Raw genomic sequence first — 18,009 nt, 5'->3', positions numbered from 1 at the left:
TATTATTACATCACACGTTCATTGCAAACTTTTAATTTATTTGGTATTTTGTTTGACTTTTAATTATTTAGTTAATAATGTAGCAAAGTTGTTGTGAAACATGTAAAATTATTTAATTAATAATGTAGCAAAGTTGATGTGAAACACGTAAAATTATTTAGTTAATGATGTAGCAAAGTTGATGTGAAATTTGAGGAGTGGTGGCATTATTTTTTTAATTTTAAAGATTCATGTGATATTTGCTTTTATTGTTTTTCTATCACCACATCACACGTTCATTCCATACTTATACTTTATTTTGAATTATTTTTTCTTTATATTGAATGAAGTCTATATATTGATTACTTATGTTGCTTTACTTACACACTAGCTTCATGATCCCATTGACCAGCAAAGTGAAGCTAAAAGATGAGTGACCTTTGGTCCATGATTTGCGGTGACTCTGGTTGTTCTGATAATGGAGGAAATCATTGTTATGATGTAAAACTCTTGAAAGATCCTTCTTCATGCATCAACCATGTGTTTGTAAGTTGCTTTGACCTCTTCCTGCTGATCACTTTGTCATTCATCATGATCCTGAAGTCTTCCTTGAACCCCTTTCGGAGTCAAGTAAGATATTCAAACTTGCAGATTGTTTCAGCCATAACCAATGGCTCTCTTGGGCTTTTGCATTTATGCTTAGGAATTTGGATTTTAAGGGAGAAGTTAATGCAAACCGACAGTGCATTTCCTCTTAACGAGTGGTTGCTAGAACTCTTTCATGGACTCACATGGTTATCAGTAAGTTTAACTGTAAGCCTTCAGGTAAAACAACTCTCAAGAGTATGGTTGTGGATGTTTTCTGTTCTCACATTCTTTGTTGCTGGTATATTATGTGCGTTATTTGTGTTTGATTCAATTGACAGCGGGGAACTGTCTCTTGAGGCAGCTTTAGATGTTCTATCTTTTCCAGGAGCAGCATTACTGTTGTTATGCACATACACATACAAAGCATGTGAAGGTGAAGATGCTGACAGAGAAATAGGTGAAAGTCTTTATGCTCCTCTTAATGACCAACTCAATGAAGATGAGCCTGTAAGCACTGTAACCCCATTTTCAGAAGCTGGACTCTTTAGCAATTTATCATTTTGGTGGTTGAATCCTTTGATGAAAAGGGGTCGAGAGAAAACACTTCTAGATGAGGATATCCCAAAGTTAAGAGAGTTGGACCGATCAGAAAGTTGTTATTCATCGTTTGTTGAAAGGTTAAACAAACAAAAACAACAAGAACCGTCACCACATTCGTCAGTTTTATGGACAATAATTTTGTGCCACAAGAGCGAGATTTGGATCACAGGATTCTTGGCTTTTCTCAAGGTACTCACTCTGTCTTCTGGTCCTCTGCTTCTGAATGAATTTATATTGGTTGCAGAAGGTAATAAAAGTTTTAAATATGAAGGCTATGTATTGGTCATATCAATCTTCTTCATAAAGATCATAGAATCCATATCACAAAGACAATGGTATTTCCGCAGTAGACTAGTTGGAGTGAAAGTTAGATCACTACTTACTGCAGCCATTTATAAGAAAATTTTAAGGCTATCCAATTCTGCTAGACAGATCCATTCTGGAGGTGAGATAATGAATTATATGACAGTGGATGCTTATAGAATTGGAGAGTTTCCATTCTGGTTTCACCAGACTTGGACAACAATCCTCCAGTTAAGTATTGGTTTAGTAATTCTTTTCCGCACAATTGGACTAGCAACGCTAGCATCACTGGCAGTGATATTTCTCACTGTGATTTGCAACGGTCCAATAGCGAAGTTACAACACAAGTTTCAAAACAAACTTATGGTAGTACAAGATAAGAGATTAAAGGCTAGTTCTGAGGCTCTCGTGAATATGAAAGTCCTGAAGCTATATGCATGGGAAACACATTTTAAAAATGTTGTAGATTCCTTGAGAAATGCGGAACTTAAATTGTTATCTGCAGTGCAATTAAGAAGAGCATACAATATATTTTTCCTTTGGACCTCATTAATATTGGCATCTGCTGCTTCTTTTTTCGCATGTTACTTCTTGAATGTTCCTTTGAATGCAAGTAACGTTTTCACTTTTGTGGCAACTTTGCGCCTTGTTCAAGAACCAATTCAAACCATCTCGGATATTATTGCAGCGATCATTCAGGCAAAAGTTGCATTTGCTCGGATCATTAATTTCCTTGATGCACCAGAACTGCAGAGTGAAAACTTCAAGAAAAGGTGCTTCAATGAGAACCTCAGAGACTCAATTTCAATAAAATGTGCAGACTTTTCATGGGAAGATGATGCATTCAAGCCAACACTAAGGGACATAAACTTGGAGGTTGTACATGGACAAAAGGTGGCTATTTGTGGAGAAGTTGGTTCAGGCAAATCAACCCTCTTGGCAACAATTCTTGGAGAAGTTTCTAAAAAAAAAGGAACTGTAAGTTTTTATTCCTTTTTTACTCCTACAATACACTCCTAAATCATTTGATACCTTAGTTGGTTATAACTTGGATGTCTGGTTCTCTATTCATAATTACAGATTGATGTTCATGGGAAGTTTGCATATGTTTCTCAAACAGCATGGATACAAACAGGCACGGTACGGGAAAATATTTTATTTGGATCTGAGTTGGATGATCAAAGGTACCAAGAAACACTTCAGAGGTCTTCACTGGTAAAGGATCTTGAGTTGTTTCCCTATGGGGACCTCACTGAAATAGGCGAGAGAGGAGTAAATTTAAGTGGAGGACAAAAGCAACGAATTCAACTTGCTCGTGCTCTTTATCAGAATGCTGATATATATCTATTGGATGATCCGTTTAGCGCTGTTGATGCACATACTGCAAAAAATTTGTTTAATGTAATGACATATTTTTTTCTCATAATACTTGTACATGTTTACCATTATTTTTTTATATACTAAAGTTTGCTTTGAAACTTGGCAGGACTACATCATGGAAGGACTCAAAGGGAAAACAGTCTTACTCGTGACACATCAAGTCGATTTCCTCCCAGCATTTGATTCTATTTTGGTAAGCTCATTCATCTTAAGGCAATTGTTATGTCATTGTTCATGTTGTTTTTGCCTACATGTAACCATTAATTATAAATTTTTAATTAATTTAAAATTACTTCCCACCTAATTCTACCTATTTAGAGTAAATGTATATAGATATTTCCTCCCGAAATGATAAGGAATTAAGATAATTGGCGCATGTGAATGGATGACCCTGTAAAATATATTGTCATAAAATTTGAACCTGATAGTGATGAAAGCTTCGAGTCTTCATATACGCAATGGCATGATCCTTCCTCCTGAACATATTCATGTTCCCTCTCTTCTACACACCACTGATCCACCTACATAACGAGAAACAGTGTCAAACATTTGCAGTGATCACATATACTTCTTAAGCCACCTTTTCTGATAACAAAGTTTGACAGATCATCAGAGAATTTATCCAGTTAATGACAGATCATCCGAGAATTTATCCTGCTAATGATTTGGAGCACAAAAATTAACCATAGTGCACAGAAATTAAGAACAATAAAAACAAAATACAAGCTTGTTCTTACTGGATAGGGCCAACTATATAGCTTAAAGGATCTCATAATTTCATAACATGTATTAAATCCAAAGACAGACTATTTACCTTCAAATATTTCTTAAAGGATTTTTGCTTTTATCTTCCTCTTTCTTTTACTAGTGAACTCTTCGTATGCTAATAACATTTAAATTTCACTCATAAAAGCATTCAAAGCATTCAGGTAACTTAGAGTTTAGACAATAAAAGCATTCAACGTGTTCAGGTTATTTATTTGACCTATTGGACATTTATTTTATGTTATTTACAGTTAATGTCTAATGGGGCAATCCAACAAGCTGGTCCATATCACCAGTTATTGACCTCAAGCAAAGAATTCAATGACCTTGTCAATGCTCACAAAGAGACTGCTGGTTCTGACCAACTTGTGAGTGTTACTTTTTCCCAAAGACATTCAACTTCCGTAAAGAGTGTGCAAGCTTCCGCGTTAAAGCAGTATAAAGCACCAAATGGAAATCAATTAATTCAACAAGAAGAGAGAGGGGAAGGAGACATGGGATTGAAGCCTTACTTACAATATCTGAATCGGATGAAAGGCTATATATTATTCTCTATTACTTCCCTTTGCTTCCTTATTTTTATGGTTTGTCAAATATTGCAAAACTCATGGATGGCTGCCAATGTTGAAAATCCTCTTGTCAGCACATTGCAACTGGTTTTAGTTTATTTCCTAATCGGTGCTTTTTCATCAGTTTTCATGTTAATCAGATGTCAACTTGTAGTTACTTTGGGTCTTCAATCATCAAAAGATTTATTTTCACAGTTGATGAACTCCCTCTTCCGCGCACCCATGTCATTTTATGACTCTACACCATTGGGAAGGGTACTTAGTAGGGTAAGTTTAATAAACGATAATTTTTCTTCCTATTAAACATACTGGAAGAAATACTATTCTAATTGTTATTTCTGTTTTAGGTTACATCTGATATGAGTATTGTGGATCTTGACATTCCATTTAGCCTCAGTTTTGCTGTCATTGGCACTATATCTCTTTATTCTAATCTTATAGTTTTGGCGGTTGTCACGTGGCAAGTCTTGATAGTGGCTATACCAATGGTTTATATTGCTATTCACATGCAGGTAATAAACAGATTCCTTTTTAAACTATATTGCACAATAGTGAATTAATATTAAGAAAGCAATCAAATTTAAGTAACCAATGGTCATTCTTTTTTAAGTATATGTACACGTTTTAAATTAAACTTTGAACCATTTGTTATCTTATTGGGAAATATTTTATTAGTTTTTTATATAATTTAAACCATTCCCGGTTAGAGAGAAAGTACTGTAAGTAAGGTGTATTTTTGCGTTGTAAGCAGAGATACTACTTTGCATCAGCAAAAGAAGTAATGCGGTTGAATGGCACAACAAAATCCTCTTTAGCAAATCATGTAGCCGAAACTGTGGCTGGAGCCGCAACAATAAGGGCTTTTGAGGAGGAAGATCGTTCTTTTGAGAAGAACCTTGATCTAATTGATAATAATGCTAGTGCTTTTTTTCATAGTTTTGCCTCAAACGAGTGGTTGATCCAACGGTTAGAAACAATCAGTGCGGTTGTTCTTGCTGCTACAACACTTTGCCTAGTTATGCTGCCCCCTGGAACTTTCCCCTCAGGTGAGAATTTGGTCTTTATCATCTCTGAAATGTAATTATTACTATTATTGTAATTATCCTAAAATTAACTTTACATATTATTGCAAGTTTCTAAATTTCATCATCCTTCATTATAGGAATTATTGGAATGGCTCTATCTTATGGCCTATCACTAAACAGTGCTTTAGTATTTGCAATTCAAAGTCAATGCATTCTTGCTAATCACATAATATCAGTAGAGAGGCTAAATCAATATATGCATATACAAAGTGAGGCCGAAGAAATAGTAAAAGAAAATCGCCCTCCTTTGAATTGGCCAGCTTCGGGCACAATAGAAATAAATGACTTGAAGGTAATTGGTTCTAATTAAATAATTTTGGTTTTTGAATGTGTGAATCATTATCACTTTAGTCCTTTAATGTATTAGAATTAAAATTAAAAAAAAAAAAACCTTGAATATATCTTTTGATAGTCAGTTTGATCCTTGAATGTGTCTTTTGTTAGTTAGTTTGGTCTTCTAATGTTTCTTCTATCGGTCAGTTAGATCTCCGGAATTACTAACAGCAAACACACTCAACGGTGTTTTTGTGATTTTGATATACTCAGAAACAACAGTGACATCGCCTCACACATTTGGGGGTCAAAATGTTTGTTTATACTTTTTAAAATTTTTAAGCATATTGTCCATACCAGATACGATACAGACATGGCGGACCACTTGTTCTTAATGGGATCACATGCACATTTAAAGCCGGTCACAAGATTGGTATTGTTGGCAGAACAGGCAGTGGGAAGTCCACTCTTATTGGGGCTTTATTTCGTCTTGTGGAACCAGCGGAAGGAAAAATTGTAGTTGATGGCATAGACATCTCATCTATTGGCCTTCATGATTTGAGGTCACGATTTGGGATTATACCTCAGGATCCTACCCTTTTTAATGGGACAGTAAGATTTAACTTGGATCTTTTATCTCAACACACGGATCAAGAGATATGGGAGGTAAAACAGGCTTAATTTTATTTATCTTTGCTTTGAATAGAAAATGTTGACTAATTCTTGATCAATATGAAGGTTCTTGGGAAGTGTCAATTGCGAGAAGTCATCCAAGGGAAAAAAGAAGGCTTAAACTCTTCAGGTACATTTTCAAATTCATTGTTATAGGCTTATAGCTATGCTCGAAGCGTATTTTTTCCAACTTATTAATGACAAGTGAAAAATGGTTACCCAGTTGCTGAAGATGGATCAAATTGGAGTATGGGACAAAGGCAGTTATTCTGTTTGGGGCGTGCTCTTTTGAGGAGAAGTAGGATATTAGTATTGGACGAAGCAACTGCATCAACTGCATCAATTGATAATTCCACGAGTTTGCTGATGGTAAGTTTTTTTAGTGTTACTGTCCCTCACTCCCTCTATCTCATTTAACAATTATTTGCAAACTAATTGATAGCTCCATAGCCATTTTTATGTTGATGATACATAATCGGTTGCTAATTCCTGAACAAGGTAAGGCTAAAAACAACAAGAGTTTATCAGACACACACCAAGCATGTTTGTTGTTGAGTAAATGTATGGTTGCATTCACCTAGTTAGAGGGTAATGAGGTTTTTCAAATTAAGATTTCAACCTTATATATCATATAAAAGACAACAGATAAAATATGCGGCGCTTGATTTTCAAACTTAAAGTGATAAAGAAAAAGTGAAGAATATGCTATATCATTTACTTCTTTTCTTCAAAGAAAAGCAAGCCACTGACCGTGTTTACAGGAAAATTGGCGGAGTATGATGAGCCAATGAGCTTGATGAAGAGAGAAGAATCGATGTTCAGGCAGCTTGTTAAGGAATACTGGTCTCATTTTCAGTCTGCAGAATCGCATTGATGCTACCAATATAGTTTCTCTCTCACTCTCATTTTTTTCTTTTGTACGAGCAATAAATTTTAAAAGTGGGCAGAATATGAATTGTGTTCTGTTAGGATGAAATGAAACGCGAGGCCAATGAGATTGCAGCGAAAATCAAATTAGACCTATGAATAAGAATCTGTGAGTTTATGGAAGAGGAGATAAACAAGTTGGACGAAAGAGTGAAGGAGTTGGTCCTTCCTCAAGAGTTTCTGTCATCTTTTCTTTTTTGTTTTTTCTTCTTCGTTTTACATGTTGTAAGAAGCAGTGCTCCCGTCATAACTTCATTCCTATATTTATATTTTTTCAGATGAATATTGTAAGTTTGTGACAAGGTCGCTTCATCTAATATAGATTGGATTTCAGTGTCAATGTTACTTTCGCATTTCCATTCAAATTTTGGTTCCTATCAGAAACTATCATACTAACAAGTAACAACCTAACATAGCAGTAAAATTCGATATCATGTTCCTCGGATCCTTTTTCTCATGGAATTAGAAACCAAATTTTGGCAAAAACACATAACATTAGAAATTAAATACACCAACAAATTAAATTAAAAGCGAAACTACAATCACTGGAACAATTTGATTGTTGACCTAATGTCAGCTTCCTTGTTCTCAATCACAATAGAGGAACATTCTTTTATACATCAAATTATAGAATGTATCTATTTTCTGCATTTATATACCTAAGAATCCCAATCTTCATGATTATGTAAAGTTAGCCATTATTTAACATTGAATCTTTAAAAACACAGTGCTTTTCATGATTCAACATTATAAATTATTTCAAATTTGTATTTCTACAAGCAACCATGTATACGGAAAATTGAAAAATTGAGAGACGGAAATAGAGAAATTGAGAGTGACCTTGGATTGAAGCGGTGAAGCCGTGACAATGTGATCAACCGGTGGAGCTCTATTGACCGTCGCTGGACGCGTGCTGCGGTGACCGCCGGCGTCGTCGTTGCAGTTGCGGTTGCAGGTCGGTGGAAATGTGAGGAAGCGGGAATTCTGGAGGTATTATTGCGCTCCATATGTTCGTGGGAGTGCATGAATTCAAAGTCGCTGGTGAACACTGATAGAGAGTTATATTACTAATAATTTATTTAATTCTAGATTGTAACCCACGCATGATAAATATTTAAAATCATTTTACTAATAATTTTTTCATTGATTTAAATTATAATTTGTAAATTATAAAATTTATAAGAATAATAAATAAATTGATAAATCTTATTAAAGCAAATCCGATGGTTATGAGAAAAAATACATAAATAGAAGAAAATACTATGATATAATAAAAAAAACATAATTAAGATGATGTATTAGTTGGTCATTGTCATGTATACATTCAATCATTTAAATGGTGATAAAAATCAGTTTACTTGAATTGGTAGTTAGAGAAAAAAGTCCATTCAATGAAAATATAATACTAATCACGATAAAAGTATAAAATATATCTTTACAAACATAATTAGTGCTTATGAATTTTATATTCTAAATATTTCAAATTAAATTGTACAACTATTGACAAAACAAAAATGTAAGAAAAAACATGTATAAAAAATAACTAAAACAATAAATATAAGTATTCTTTAGATGAAGAATATAATATTCGTAATAAATGATGTATCATCTTAATAGTCATGTAAATATCTATTGTAATTGTAAAGATGAATGGAGATATACAATTGAGTATTATGAAGTGCATAGTAAAAGAGAGCATGGAGGAAATATATGCTTCCACAAAGAAGAATTAAATAAATCAGAACCATGAAATCTAGCCATGCTTATGGTGAGTTTTGTTTGGCACACTATTATGTGTGATTTGCTTGGTGTGGTGCAAAGGAGTCAAAATAGTTGCTATGATGCTATTACTTCTACGGGATCAACTACTACTTATATAAGATTAGGAGAAAATAGAAAATAGAAACGGTACTCTTACACATATACAAAACATTCAATTAATTTAATTAGATATATTATGCACATTTATTAATATTGAATTGAATTAAATATATTATGCACAGTTATCAAGTTATCAATGTACGAAACCTTTAACATCTATAATAGTTATATAATAATATTCAATAATTTAATTTAAAATAGTTATAATTATTCTCAAATAATCATTAGAATCTCTAATCTTTGAATTTTTATATTTACTATATATTTACTATAAATACAATGAAGAAAAACCAAGATTAATGAATTTGTTTACCAGTTTCTTTACAAAAAGAAAAAATCATTAGAGAATTAGGTATTATAAAAAACTATATATACTTTATTATTAGTAATTGAATAATATTTTAATATGTTTTTTAACTCCATAGTTATAAATTTTCTTAAGTAACCATCTCACTTACAAATCTATGTGTTTTTGGTATTTAGTATAAATAGATAAAAGGATGTATTAATAACTTTAATGTATTATTTTATTAGTAATAAAATAATATTTAATTATTTTTATTAATTTAACTGTTACAACTTTTTTTAATTTAGCAATTACCGATTTTTATTAGTTTAACAGTTACAAATTTAACTTGACTGTTACAAATATTATCAAATAACTAATTTACCCCAAATTTATTTTATCAATTTATAAACTAAATTTAGTATTAATATAATGGGTATATGCATGATCATACTTAGAAAGTAGATGAAATAGTAGTTAAAAGGATGTTGATATAAAAATGAAAATACAAAAAACATATAATATTAAAGTAATAGACATTACTACCAAAATTAATAGTTTTAATAAATAATAAATAATAAATAAAAATTATAAAAAAATACTATAATAAATGAAATACAGTTAGGTTTCTTATACGTGCAAAATTATAGCCAAATACAATTTATCACATAAATTATATCAATTTTATATAATATAATAAATGAGTGAATGATACTAATTAAACAATAGCAGTTACAAAATTGATTTGAAAATAAAAGCGTTGAAATAGTTATGAAATATTTATAAAAACAAATTGTTATTTTTTTATATTAAAATATATTGCAAACTAATGTCTTAATATATCATATGATAAATTTGAGTTAAATAAATATATTATTTGAATAGAAACATGTAACTATTTTATTATATTTATAAAAATGTCAAATTTATATAATATAATAAATGGGTGAATGATTCTAATTAAACAATAGCAGTTAATTATAAAAATGTCAAATTTATACAAAACTATTAAGATAAAATAATTTTAAAAATAATTATTTTATATTATTGTTATTATTAATATTAGTGGCAAAATACTTTATTATATTATTTTAATTATAATTACTATATTTATTGTTATTACTATAATAATATTATTTATTCGTAAGGTAGTGTCAAAAAGCGTTACTTTTTAATCAATTATATATATATATATATATATATATATATATATATATATATATATTAAATAATATTAATTGTTACTTATTATTTATATTTTTAATTATTATTTATTCTATTATTATAATTATTATTTATTAAATAATATTAATTGTTACTTATTATTTATATTATTAAGGTTAATATTATTACTATTATATTTTTAATTATTATTTATTCTATTATTATTATAATTATTATTTATTTTAATAATGAGTTTGTATAATTAAGGTTTGTATTTAGAATTATTTCCAAATGACATGTGGCAATAATTGTTATCAAGATGACATGTGGCTAGGGTTATTTTATTATACTTATAAAAATGTCAAATCAATATGAAAAACAAAATGAGAAAATATCCATATTACTTAAGAAATTTATTTATATAATATATCTGTCGTTAATTGAGTAAACGTTATTAAATATTTGTCTAGATTATTATACAAAATTATTAAGATAAAATAATTTTAAAAATAATTATTTTATATTATTGTTATTATTAATATTAGTGGCAAAATAATTTATTATATTATTTTAATTACAATTACTATATTTATTATTATTACTATAATAATATTATTTATTCGTAAGGTAGTGTCAATAAGCGTTACTTTTTAATCAATTATATATATATATATATATATATATATATATATATATATATAATTAAATAATATAAATTGTTACTTATTATTTATATTTTTAATTATTATTTATTCAATTATTATAATTATTAGTTATTAAATAATATTAATTGTTACTTATTATTTATATTATTAAGGTTAATATTATTACTATTATATTTTTAATTATTATTTGTTCTATTATTATTATAATTATTATTTATTTTAATATTGAGTTTGTATAATTAAGGTTTGTATTTAGAATTATTTCCAAATGACATGTGGCAATAATTGTTGTCAAGATGACATGTGGCTAGGGTTGCCATCATGACTTCTTTACATTTATATTAAGTAGATATTAGTGGTTATATTGTAATAGTTCTAGAAACTTCTTAGGTCTTGTGATTATGCCACTTGGATGGTTAAGATGTTTTAGGAGTAGTATTTAAGTGGTAATATCTCTTTGTAATGAAGGAATGAAAAGAAATGAAAGTTATTTTTAATAGTTTAATTTTGTCTTTCATTTAGTTTTACAGGTTTTCTCTAGTTTTGTTAGGGTTTAGATTTAGCATCCTAACATTGGTGCTTTCATTCTTGCACTCAATCTCTCCCATGGCATATCTATTTTATCACTCTTTCATCCCTCCATATGTTGCTACATCACCATTTTATCATTCCTCCATTTCTCCTCATTACTCCATTGTTACAACTACACCTATATCATCTAACCCATATCCACCACCTATATCATCTAACCCATATCCACCAGCCATAAACTCATACAACATTCAAGCTACCCTAACTACCAACCCAAACCTCAAGATTTCTATTCACAAATAGAAACTCTCAAACAATATTTGATTGAAACTCAAAAAATAGAAAACAAATCTAGAGAAGAGTTGAAGGAACAGATTCAACGTTTGAGTGACTCTTTCAAAGCATCACAGCTTGCTTGTAAAGAACAAATTGAAACTCTTTGTGATTCCTTCAAAACAACACAAGAAAAATTTTCAGAGAAATATGTCGTACAAAGAACTACAGAAAAACCTTCAGAAATAGAAGAAAAAAGTGACATCTTCGGTGACGTTGTTGGCTCCGACAACAATCACGGCGTCTTCTCCGGTGACATTTTCGTCTCCGGCAGGCGTCTTCTCCGGAGAAATCGCCAACTCCACCAGTAGTTTTGAGATCTTCTCATGCAAAATCCCCAAGCCCGACACCATATCAGACTTATTCTCTGATGACATTTCCGATGTCAAAACATCTCCGACGGAATCCCAAACAACACTTCAAGTGACATCTCCGAAAAAAACATCACCGTCGGCCAAAACTCCTATACCTCAACGTCTCTGCTCTACCTTCGATCTAATTGGATTTTTCACTGTCATCTTTGATCCCGGTGGAAAGTTGCTCGGACCACTCACTCCACTGCACCACCCCCTTCAATCCATCCTACATCAGTCCTTCAAAATTGGAAGTAACAGATCTGTTACTAATTATTGCGGTGTGTGCGGTTTTTGTTTTGGTTTAGTGGCATATTAAATAAAGAAGATAGTAACACCATTTTTTGCAGTGAGAGAAGTCATTTAGGAGATTCTGATAAAGAGAAGGACAAAAATTCTATTAAACCAACCAAAACCATCTCTCTCCCATGTGTTGCCTGCTTTTCTCATAACGTGTGTAGTTGGTTTTCCATGATTTATGGGGGGGTCCACAATTATATTGGTGACAACTGTCTTCCATTTCCAAAATAAAAAGTTTGCTATGGAAAAAAAAATTGTGACACTATTGTTACAACCTTGAGGACAAGGTTGTTTTGAAGGGGTAAGTAGTGATAGAGAGTTATATTACTAATAATTTATTTAATATATTAGTGGTTATATTGTAATAGTTCTAGAAACTTCTTAGGTCTTGTGATTATGCCACTTGGATGGTTAAGATGTTTTAGGAGTAGTATTTAAGTGGTAGTATCTCTTTGTAATGAAGGAATGAAAAGAAATGAAAGTTATTTTTAATAGTTTAATTTTGTCTTTCATTTAGTTTTACAGTTTTTCTCTAGTTTTGTTAGGGTTTAGATTTAGCATCCTAACAAACACCTTCTTCGATTGCCACTTTTGCGCATATTTTGAAGGTATCTAATGAGGCCCAAACATGCACACTGTAACAGCGGTCTACATCGCAGTGCATGCTTACAAAAAGGCTCATACTTTTTTTTACAGCCTATCTACTTCATAACTATAACAAATCAATGGATGATTTTGCCTAAACTAGATGTAAGCCCGCGCGATGCGCGACTTTACTTATAAAATACATTTGAAACATTTTTAGTAAAATTAAATTACTAATAAAATTTTAGAATATAAATTCACAAATATTTTAGAAACTTTAAGAATAAGTGAGTTATTTATATGGTTATGTAATTTTCAACATAGAATTTTATATGTTAAAATATATTTTATTACGTTAAAATTTCTTACAGGAATAATAATTAAAAATGATTCGAAATGTCTTCCAGTAATAATAATTGAAATTTGTATTAGATAAAGTTGTGAATACTAATAATTAAAGTTCAATGTATGGAATTTATCATTTTATTCAAAAATGAAATTTATTTCATAATCATTTTAGTTAATTTTGTCAATAATAGTAAAAAGTATTATTATTTTTTGAACATTAAAATTTACAGTCTACTCCATTATTAATGTATTTTCTAATATAATTCGAGTTTCTAAAATGAGGCTATTTTTCTTAATAGCTCAAATATCTTTTATAGTGGAAGTAAATGATAAATCAATACCACTATATCCATAAAATAAAACCATTAGTCTCATGATACTGCCTAATTTATAAATGTGGTTCATTGTCCTTAAGTAGTGTTATTTAGTCCCACCAACATTTTGTTTTTGCACCTGCAATTGAAACAATTAATACATATCAATAGATAATCACAATTACATACTCAAGTAATAAGGCTTACAGATTAAAAATAGAACATGATATTAACTTTATTATTCACAAAAGAATGAAGTTTTTTTAATCATTTCCAATATATACATCTAACCCAATGACAATTATTTGATTATTGAATTCATCTATATTTCAATATTTTCATCCTTCACACATGGTTAATCCTATTTAGAATTAAAATCATAGTGGAAATTCGTGTTTCTTTGAGACACTAAAAATAATACAAATCATAGAAAAATAAGTTGATCAATAAAAAATAAAATCAACATGAATTAATGGAATTTGTGAAGAGAATTTGGATTTCAAGAGTGCAATAAGATAGAAAGCAATAAATCAAATTAAATTACCTTATCTTCTACATTGTAATTCCTAGACACATCATGTAGTATTTTGTATGCAAATGCATAATGTATCTAACATTGGTTAAAAAGAGAGAGATTGTTGTTGAGTTTTATTGGTATTTGCATGAGAATGACTATAACGTTGGTTTATAGAGAGAAAGAGAGTCTATTATTGATTTTTATTTGTGTCTAGCAATTTATAATAATTCTATCAATTAACTTTCCATAATTATTATTAAGAAATTTAATTTTATAATGTTATTTTTTACTATGCAAAGAGTAACGTTAATTAATTTATTGACTATTCAAAGAGTAATGTTAATTAATTTATTTATGAAAATGAAATGGATAGAAAAAAAATGTTGAATATTTATTTAGAAAATTAATTTCATAATGATAAAATGTAAAGTTTAACGTTTAAAGAATAATTTTATAATGATGAGAAATTAATTTTGTAACTATATGATGTTAAATGTCCATTATTTTTAATGAGAAAAACTCAAAATTAATTAATTCACTATATTATAAATAAGAAAAAAAATCGAAAAATATATATTAATTTTAGTTTTTTATAATTTTTAATTTTATTTTATTAGATACCCTTAATAATTGGAATGGAATGTAAATATATTTATAAGTTTTACTTATTTAATTTATAATTGAAATTGGAATAAAAATATGAATATGAATATTATTATTATTATTAGTATTATTATTATTATTATTATTATTATTATTATTATTATTATTATTATTATTATTCATAACTAAGTTATGATACATTAAAATAATAATAATAAATATTTTTATTACTATTTGTTTATTATCTATTATGATACAGAAAAAATTTATTTGATAAATTCATTTTCAAAAAAAAATTTAATTTAAAAAACAAAAATTTTAATTTGAATTTTAAAAATTATTGTACTAACTTAAATACATAAAAAATAATTTTATTAAATTTCATAATTAAATTTTAAATTATATAAAATTAAATATATGATTTAGTCACTAAATAAAATAGAGATAAAATCTTCTTATAATTTTTATAAACTAAGTGAAAAATTGTTTCTATCATAATTAGTTACTAAAATAATTTTTATATTTGTGATTTGTATTTATTTTTTGAAAAATTAACTAATTCAAAACTTTTATAAAAATATTAAAAAATAGTAAATAATTTTATTCTTACTTGATTTATTTTATTTTAATTTTTTGCTGAATAGTAATTATTAATGTATTTCTCTTTTCTTTTTTACTTTTTATATTATCATAATTGTAGTGTATTAGTTATTTTTTTAATGATTGTTAAAATAAAATTTATTAAATGTTTTTATTTTTTGAATTAAAATAAAAAGTTATGAATAGTTTATATTTGAAAAATATAATTGGAATTAGGATAAAAATATGAATAGTATTATTATCATTATTTTTATACATAACTCATAAATTATATCAATGTTAAGATATATAATTATATCAATTTTATTAATAATTTTAATTTTAAAAAATGGAGATTGAGACATAAAGTTTTAGTTAGGGTTTTGTCTAGAGTTGTTATACTTTATAATTGAAATATATTTGAGAGTTACAAAATATTAAACAATAAAATATTATTATTATTATTAGATGAATAATTTTACAATATTTTAATAGTATTATTATCATTATTTTTATACATAACTTATAAATTATATCAATATTAAGATATATATATATATATATATATATATATATATATATATATATATATATATATATATATATATATATATAATTATATCAATTTTATTAATAATTTTAATTTTAAAAAATGGAGATTGAGACATAAGTTTTTAGTTAGGGTTTTGTCTAGAGTTGTTATACTTTATAATTGGAATATATTTGAGAGTTACAATTACAAAACATTAAATAGTAAAATATTATTATTATTATTATTATTATTATTATTAGATGAATAATTTTACAATATTTTATTTCAGTTTAGCTAAATTATCATTATATTTAATTGGTAGAATTTTGTGAGCATGACATATTTTCTTCATGTATTAAATTAAAAATTAAGTTTTATTAATTGGTAGAATTTTGTGAGGATGACACATAAGCATGAGACTATGTGAATATGACACATAAGCAAAGGCTAGGGTTGGACCATTGATATGACCCTCATGAGACTGTTGCGGGTTGGGTCATTGATAGAGTTGATGCTCGGGCGGCTGCTGATGAGGCTGGTACCTCAATGTTACGTGTTGAGTGTTTGCTGAAAATGATGGTCCAATTTGTTGTTCGGACAATTGCTTGGCTAATTGACCCACTTGAGTCTCTAGATTCTTAATCGCCGCTTCATTAATCTTTTGATTCGCCATTGAGGCTTGCATAAATTGAGTCAATGTTTCCTCCAACTTTGAAGGCTTTTCTTGAGGAGGTGGATTTTGATATGGATTTTGTCTGTTGAAATTCTCCGGTCTCCACCGTTGACCATAAGGTTGCATATTTTGTCTTTGTTGATACCCCCCTTGATTTTGATAAGGAGCTTGTCTTTGTTGGTAGCCTCCTTGATTTTGATTACTCATGTAATTCGCCTCTTCATTAACCGGTGGACAATATCCGCTAGGGTGTTCTCCACTACAAAGTTCACATAGAGCAACTTGTTTGTTCTTGTTAGGAAGTTCTTGTAACTCTTTAAGTTGTTGGGGAAGCCTTGTCATTTGCTTGGTAAGCTCCTCCACTTGTTGAGAAAGTAACTTATTTTGAGCAAGAATTGCATCGTTGGTACCAAGCTTAATAATCTCGGGTTTCCTTTGTGGATTCCCCTGATTGTGTTGAACATGATAATCATTTCTTGCCATTTTTTCAATTATTTCAATTGCTTCCTCTTTCGTCTTCGCCATTAAAGAACCTCCAGCAGTAGCATCCAACAAAAGTTTGGGTTGAGGTTGAAGACCATCACGAAAAATATGAATTTGAGTAAGCTCATCAAAGCCATGACTAGGGCACTTCCTAAGCATTGACTTATACCTCTCCCATGCTTCATTAAGAGATTCATTAACACCTTGAGAGAATACTGAAATAGTTGTTTTGGCTTCCAACAACCTTAATTGTGGAAAAAATCTTTCAAGAAACTTCTCTTCTAACTCATTCCAATTTGTCATCGTTTGAGTGGGTTGGTCAAGGTACCAATCTTTGGCCTTTCTAATCAACGAATGAGGGAACAACCTCTTAAACGCCTGTTATTCCTCCCTTTCGGCAACTCTGACCGCACCAGCAATCTCATAGAACTTTGTCAGGTGAGTATATGGGTCTTCATGATAAAGACCTGAAAAAGGACTTGCATACAAAAGTTGAAAAATGCAAATCTTCATCTCTGAATTTCTCGTGTTGTTATCATTTCTGGCAAACTGAGTCGCTCTCCTTGGACTATTTGCACATGGACCTCTTTGGGGTGGTGGTGATGGATTGTCCTCCATCTCTTCTTCAATAACTTGAGAAGTCGACGAAGTAGTAGCTTCTTATCTTAACCTTCTTTCTTTGGCTAGTTTCCTTCTTCTTCTTGTTTTGCTATTTAGTCTA

The 18,009-nt window shown here is 29.3% G+C and overlaps 2 protein-coding genes and 1 non-coding gene across 3 annotated transcripts; 2 read left to right on the top strand and 1 right to left on the bottom strand.

Moving 5' to 3' along the window:
• The first annotated feature begins 408 nt into the window (after positions 1–408).
• LOC131653025 (ABC transporter C family member 10-like) lies at positions 409–7,500 on the top strand. Its single transcript, XM_058923054.1, has 11 exons — positions 409–2,448; positions 2,551–2,871; positions 2,957–3,043; positions 3,867–4,451; positions 4,532–4,696; positions 4,936–5,230; positions 5,347–5,561; positions 5,903–6,208; positions 6,281–6,344; positions 6,438–6,583; positions 6,976–7,500. Exons 1-11 carry the CDS (start codon positions 409–411, stop codon positions 7,003–7,005), a joined length of 4,254 nt encoding a protein of 1,417 aa, XP_058779037.1. The 3' UTR covers positions 7,006–7,500.
• Positions 7,501–16,628: 9,128 nt separating this feature from the next.
• LOC131650695 (uncharacterized) lies at positions 16,629–17,591 on the bottom strand. Its single transcript, XM_058920395.1, has one exon. The coding sequence runs from the start codon at positions 17,589–17,591 to the stop codon at positions 16,629–16,631; it is 963 nt and encodes a 320-aa protein (XP_058776378.1).
• On the top strand, positions 17,419–17,524 carry LOC131654422 (small nucleolar RNA R71). Its single transcript, XR_009299461.1, has one exon. It is a non-coding gene; the product is annotated as a small nucleolar RNA R71 (small nucleolar RNA).
• Positions 17,592–18,009: the final 418 nt, after the last annotated feature.

The sequence above is a fragment of the Vicia villosa genome, linkage group LG2 (assembly GCF_029867415.1).
Source record: "Vicia villosa cultivar HV-30 ecotype Madison, WI linkage group LG2, Vvil1.0, whole genome shotgun sequence".
NCBI classification, from domain to species: Eukaryota; Viridiplantae; Streptophyta; class Magnoliopsida; order Fabales; family Fabaceae; genus Vicia; species Vicia villosa.
Note: the sequence above shows the minus strand (reverse complement) of the source record. Positions and strands in the feature narration are given on the sequence as shown.

Bases quoted from the DNA above. Each gene is read 5' to 3' on its own strand.
- LOC131653025 (XM_058923054.1), top strand. From the start codon at position 409: ATGAGTGACCTTTGGTCCATGATTTGCGGTGACTCTGGTTGTTCTGAT. The intron at 2,449-2,550 runs GTAAGTTTTTAT...TCATAATTACAG, and splicing joins TTTCTAAAAAAAAAGGAACT to ATTGATGTTCATGGGAAGTT. The intron at 2,872-2,956 runs GTAATGACATAT...GAAACTTGGCAG, and splicing joins CTGCAAAAAATTTGTTTAAT to GACTACATCATGGAAGGACT.
- LOC131650695 (XM_058920395.1), bottom strand. From the start codon at position 17,591: ATGACAAATTGGAATGAGTTAGAAGAGAAGTTTCTTGAAAGATTTTTT.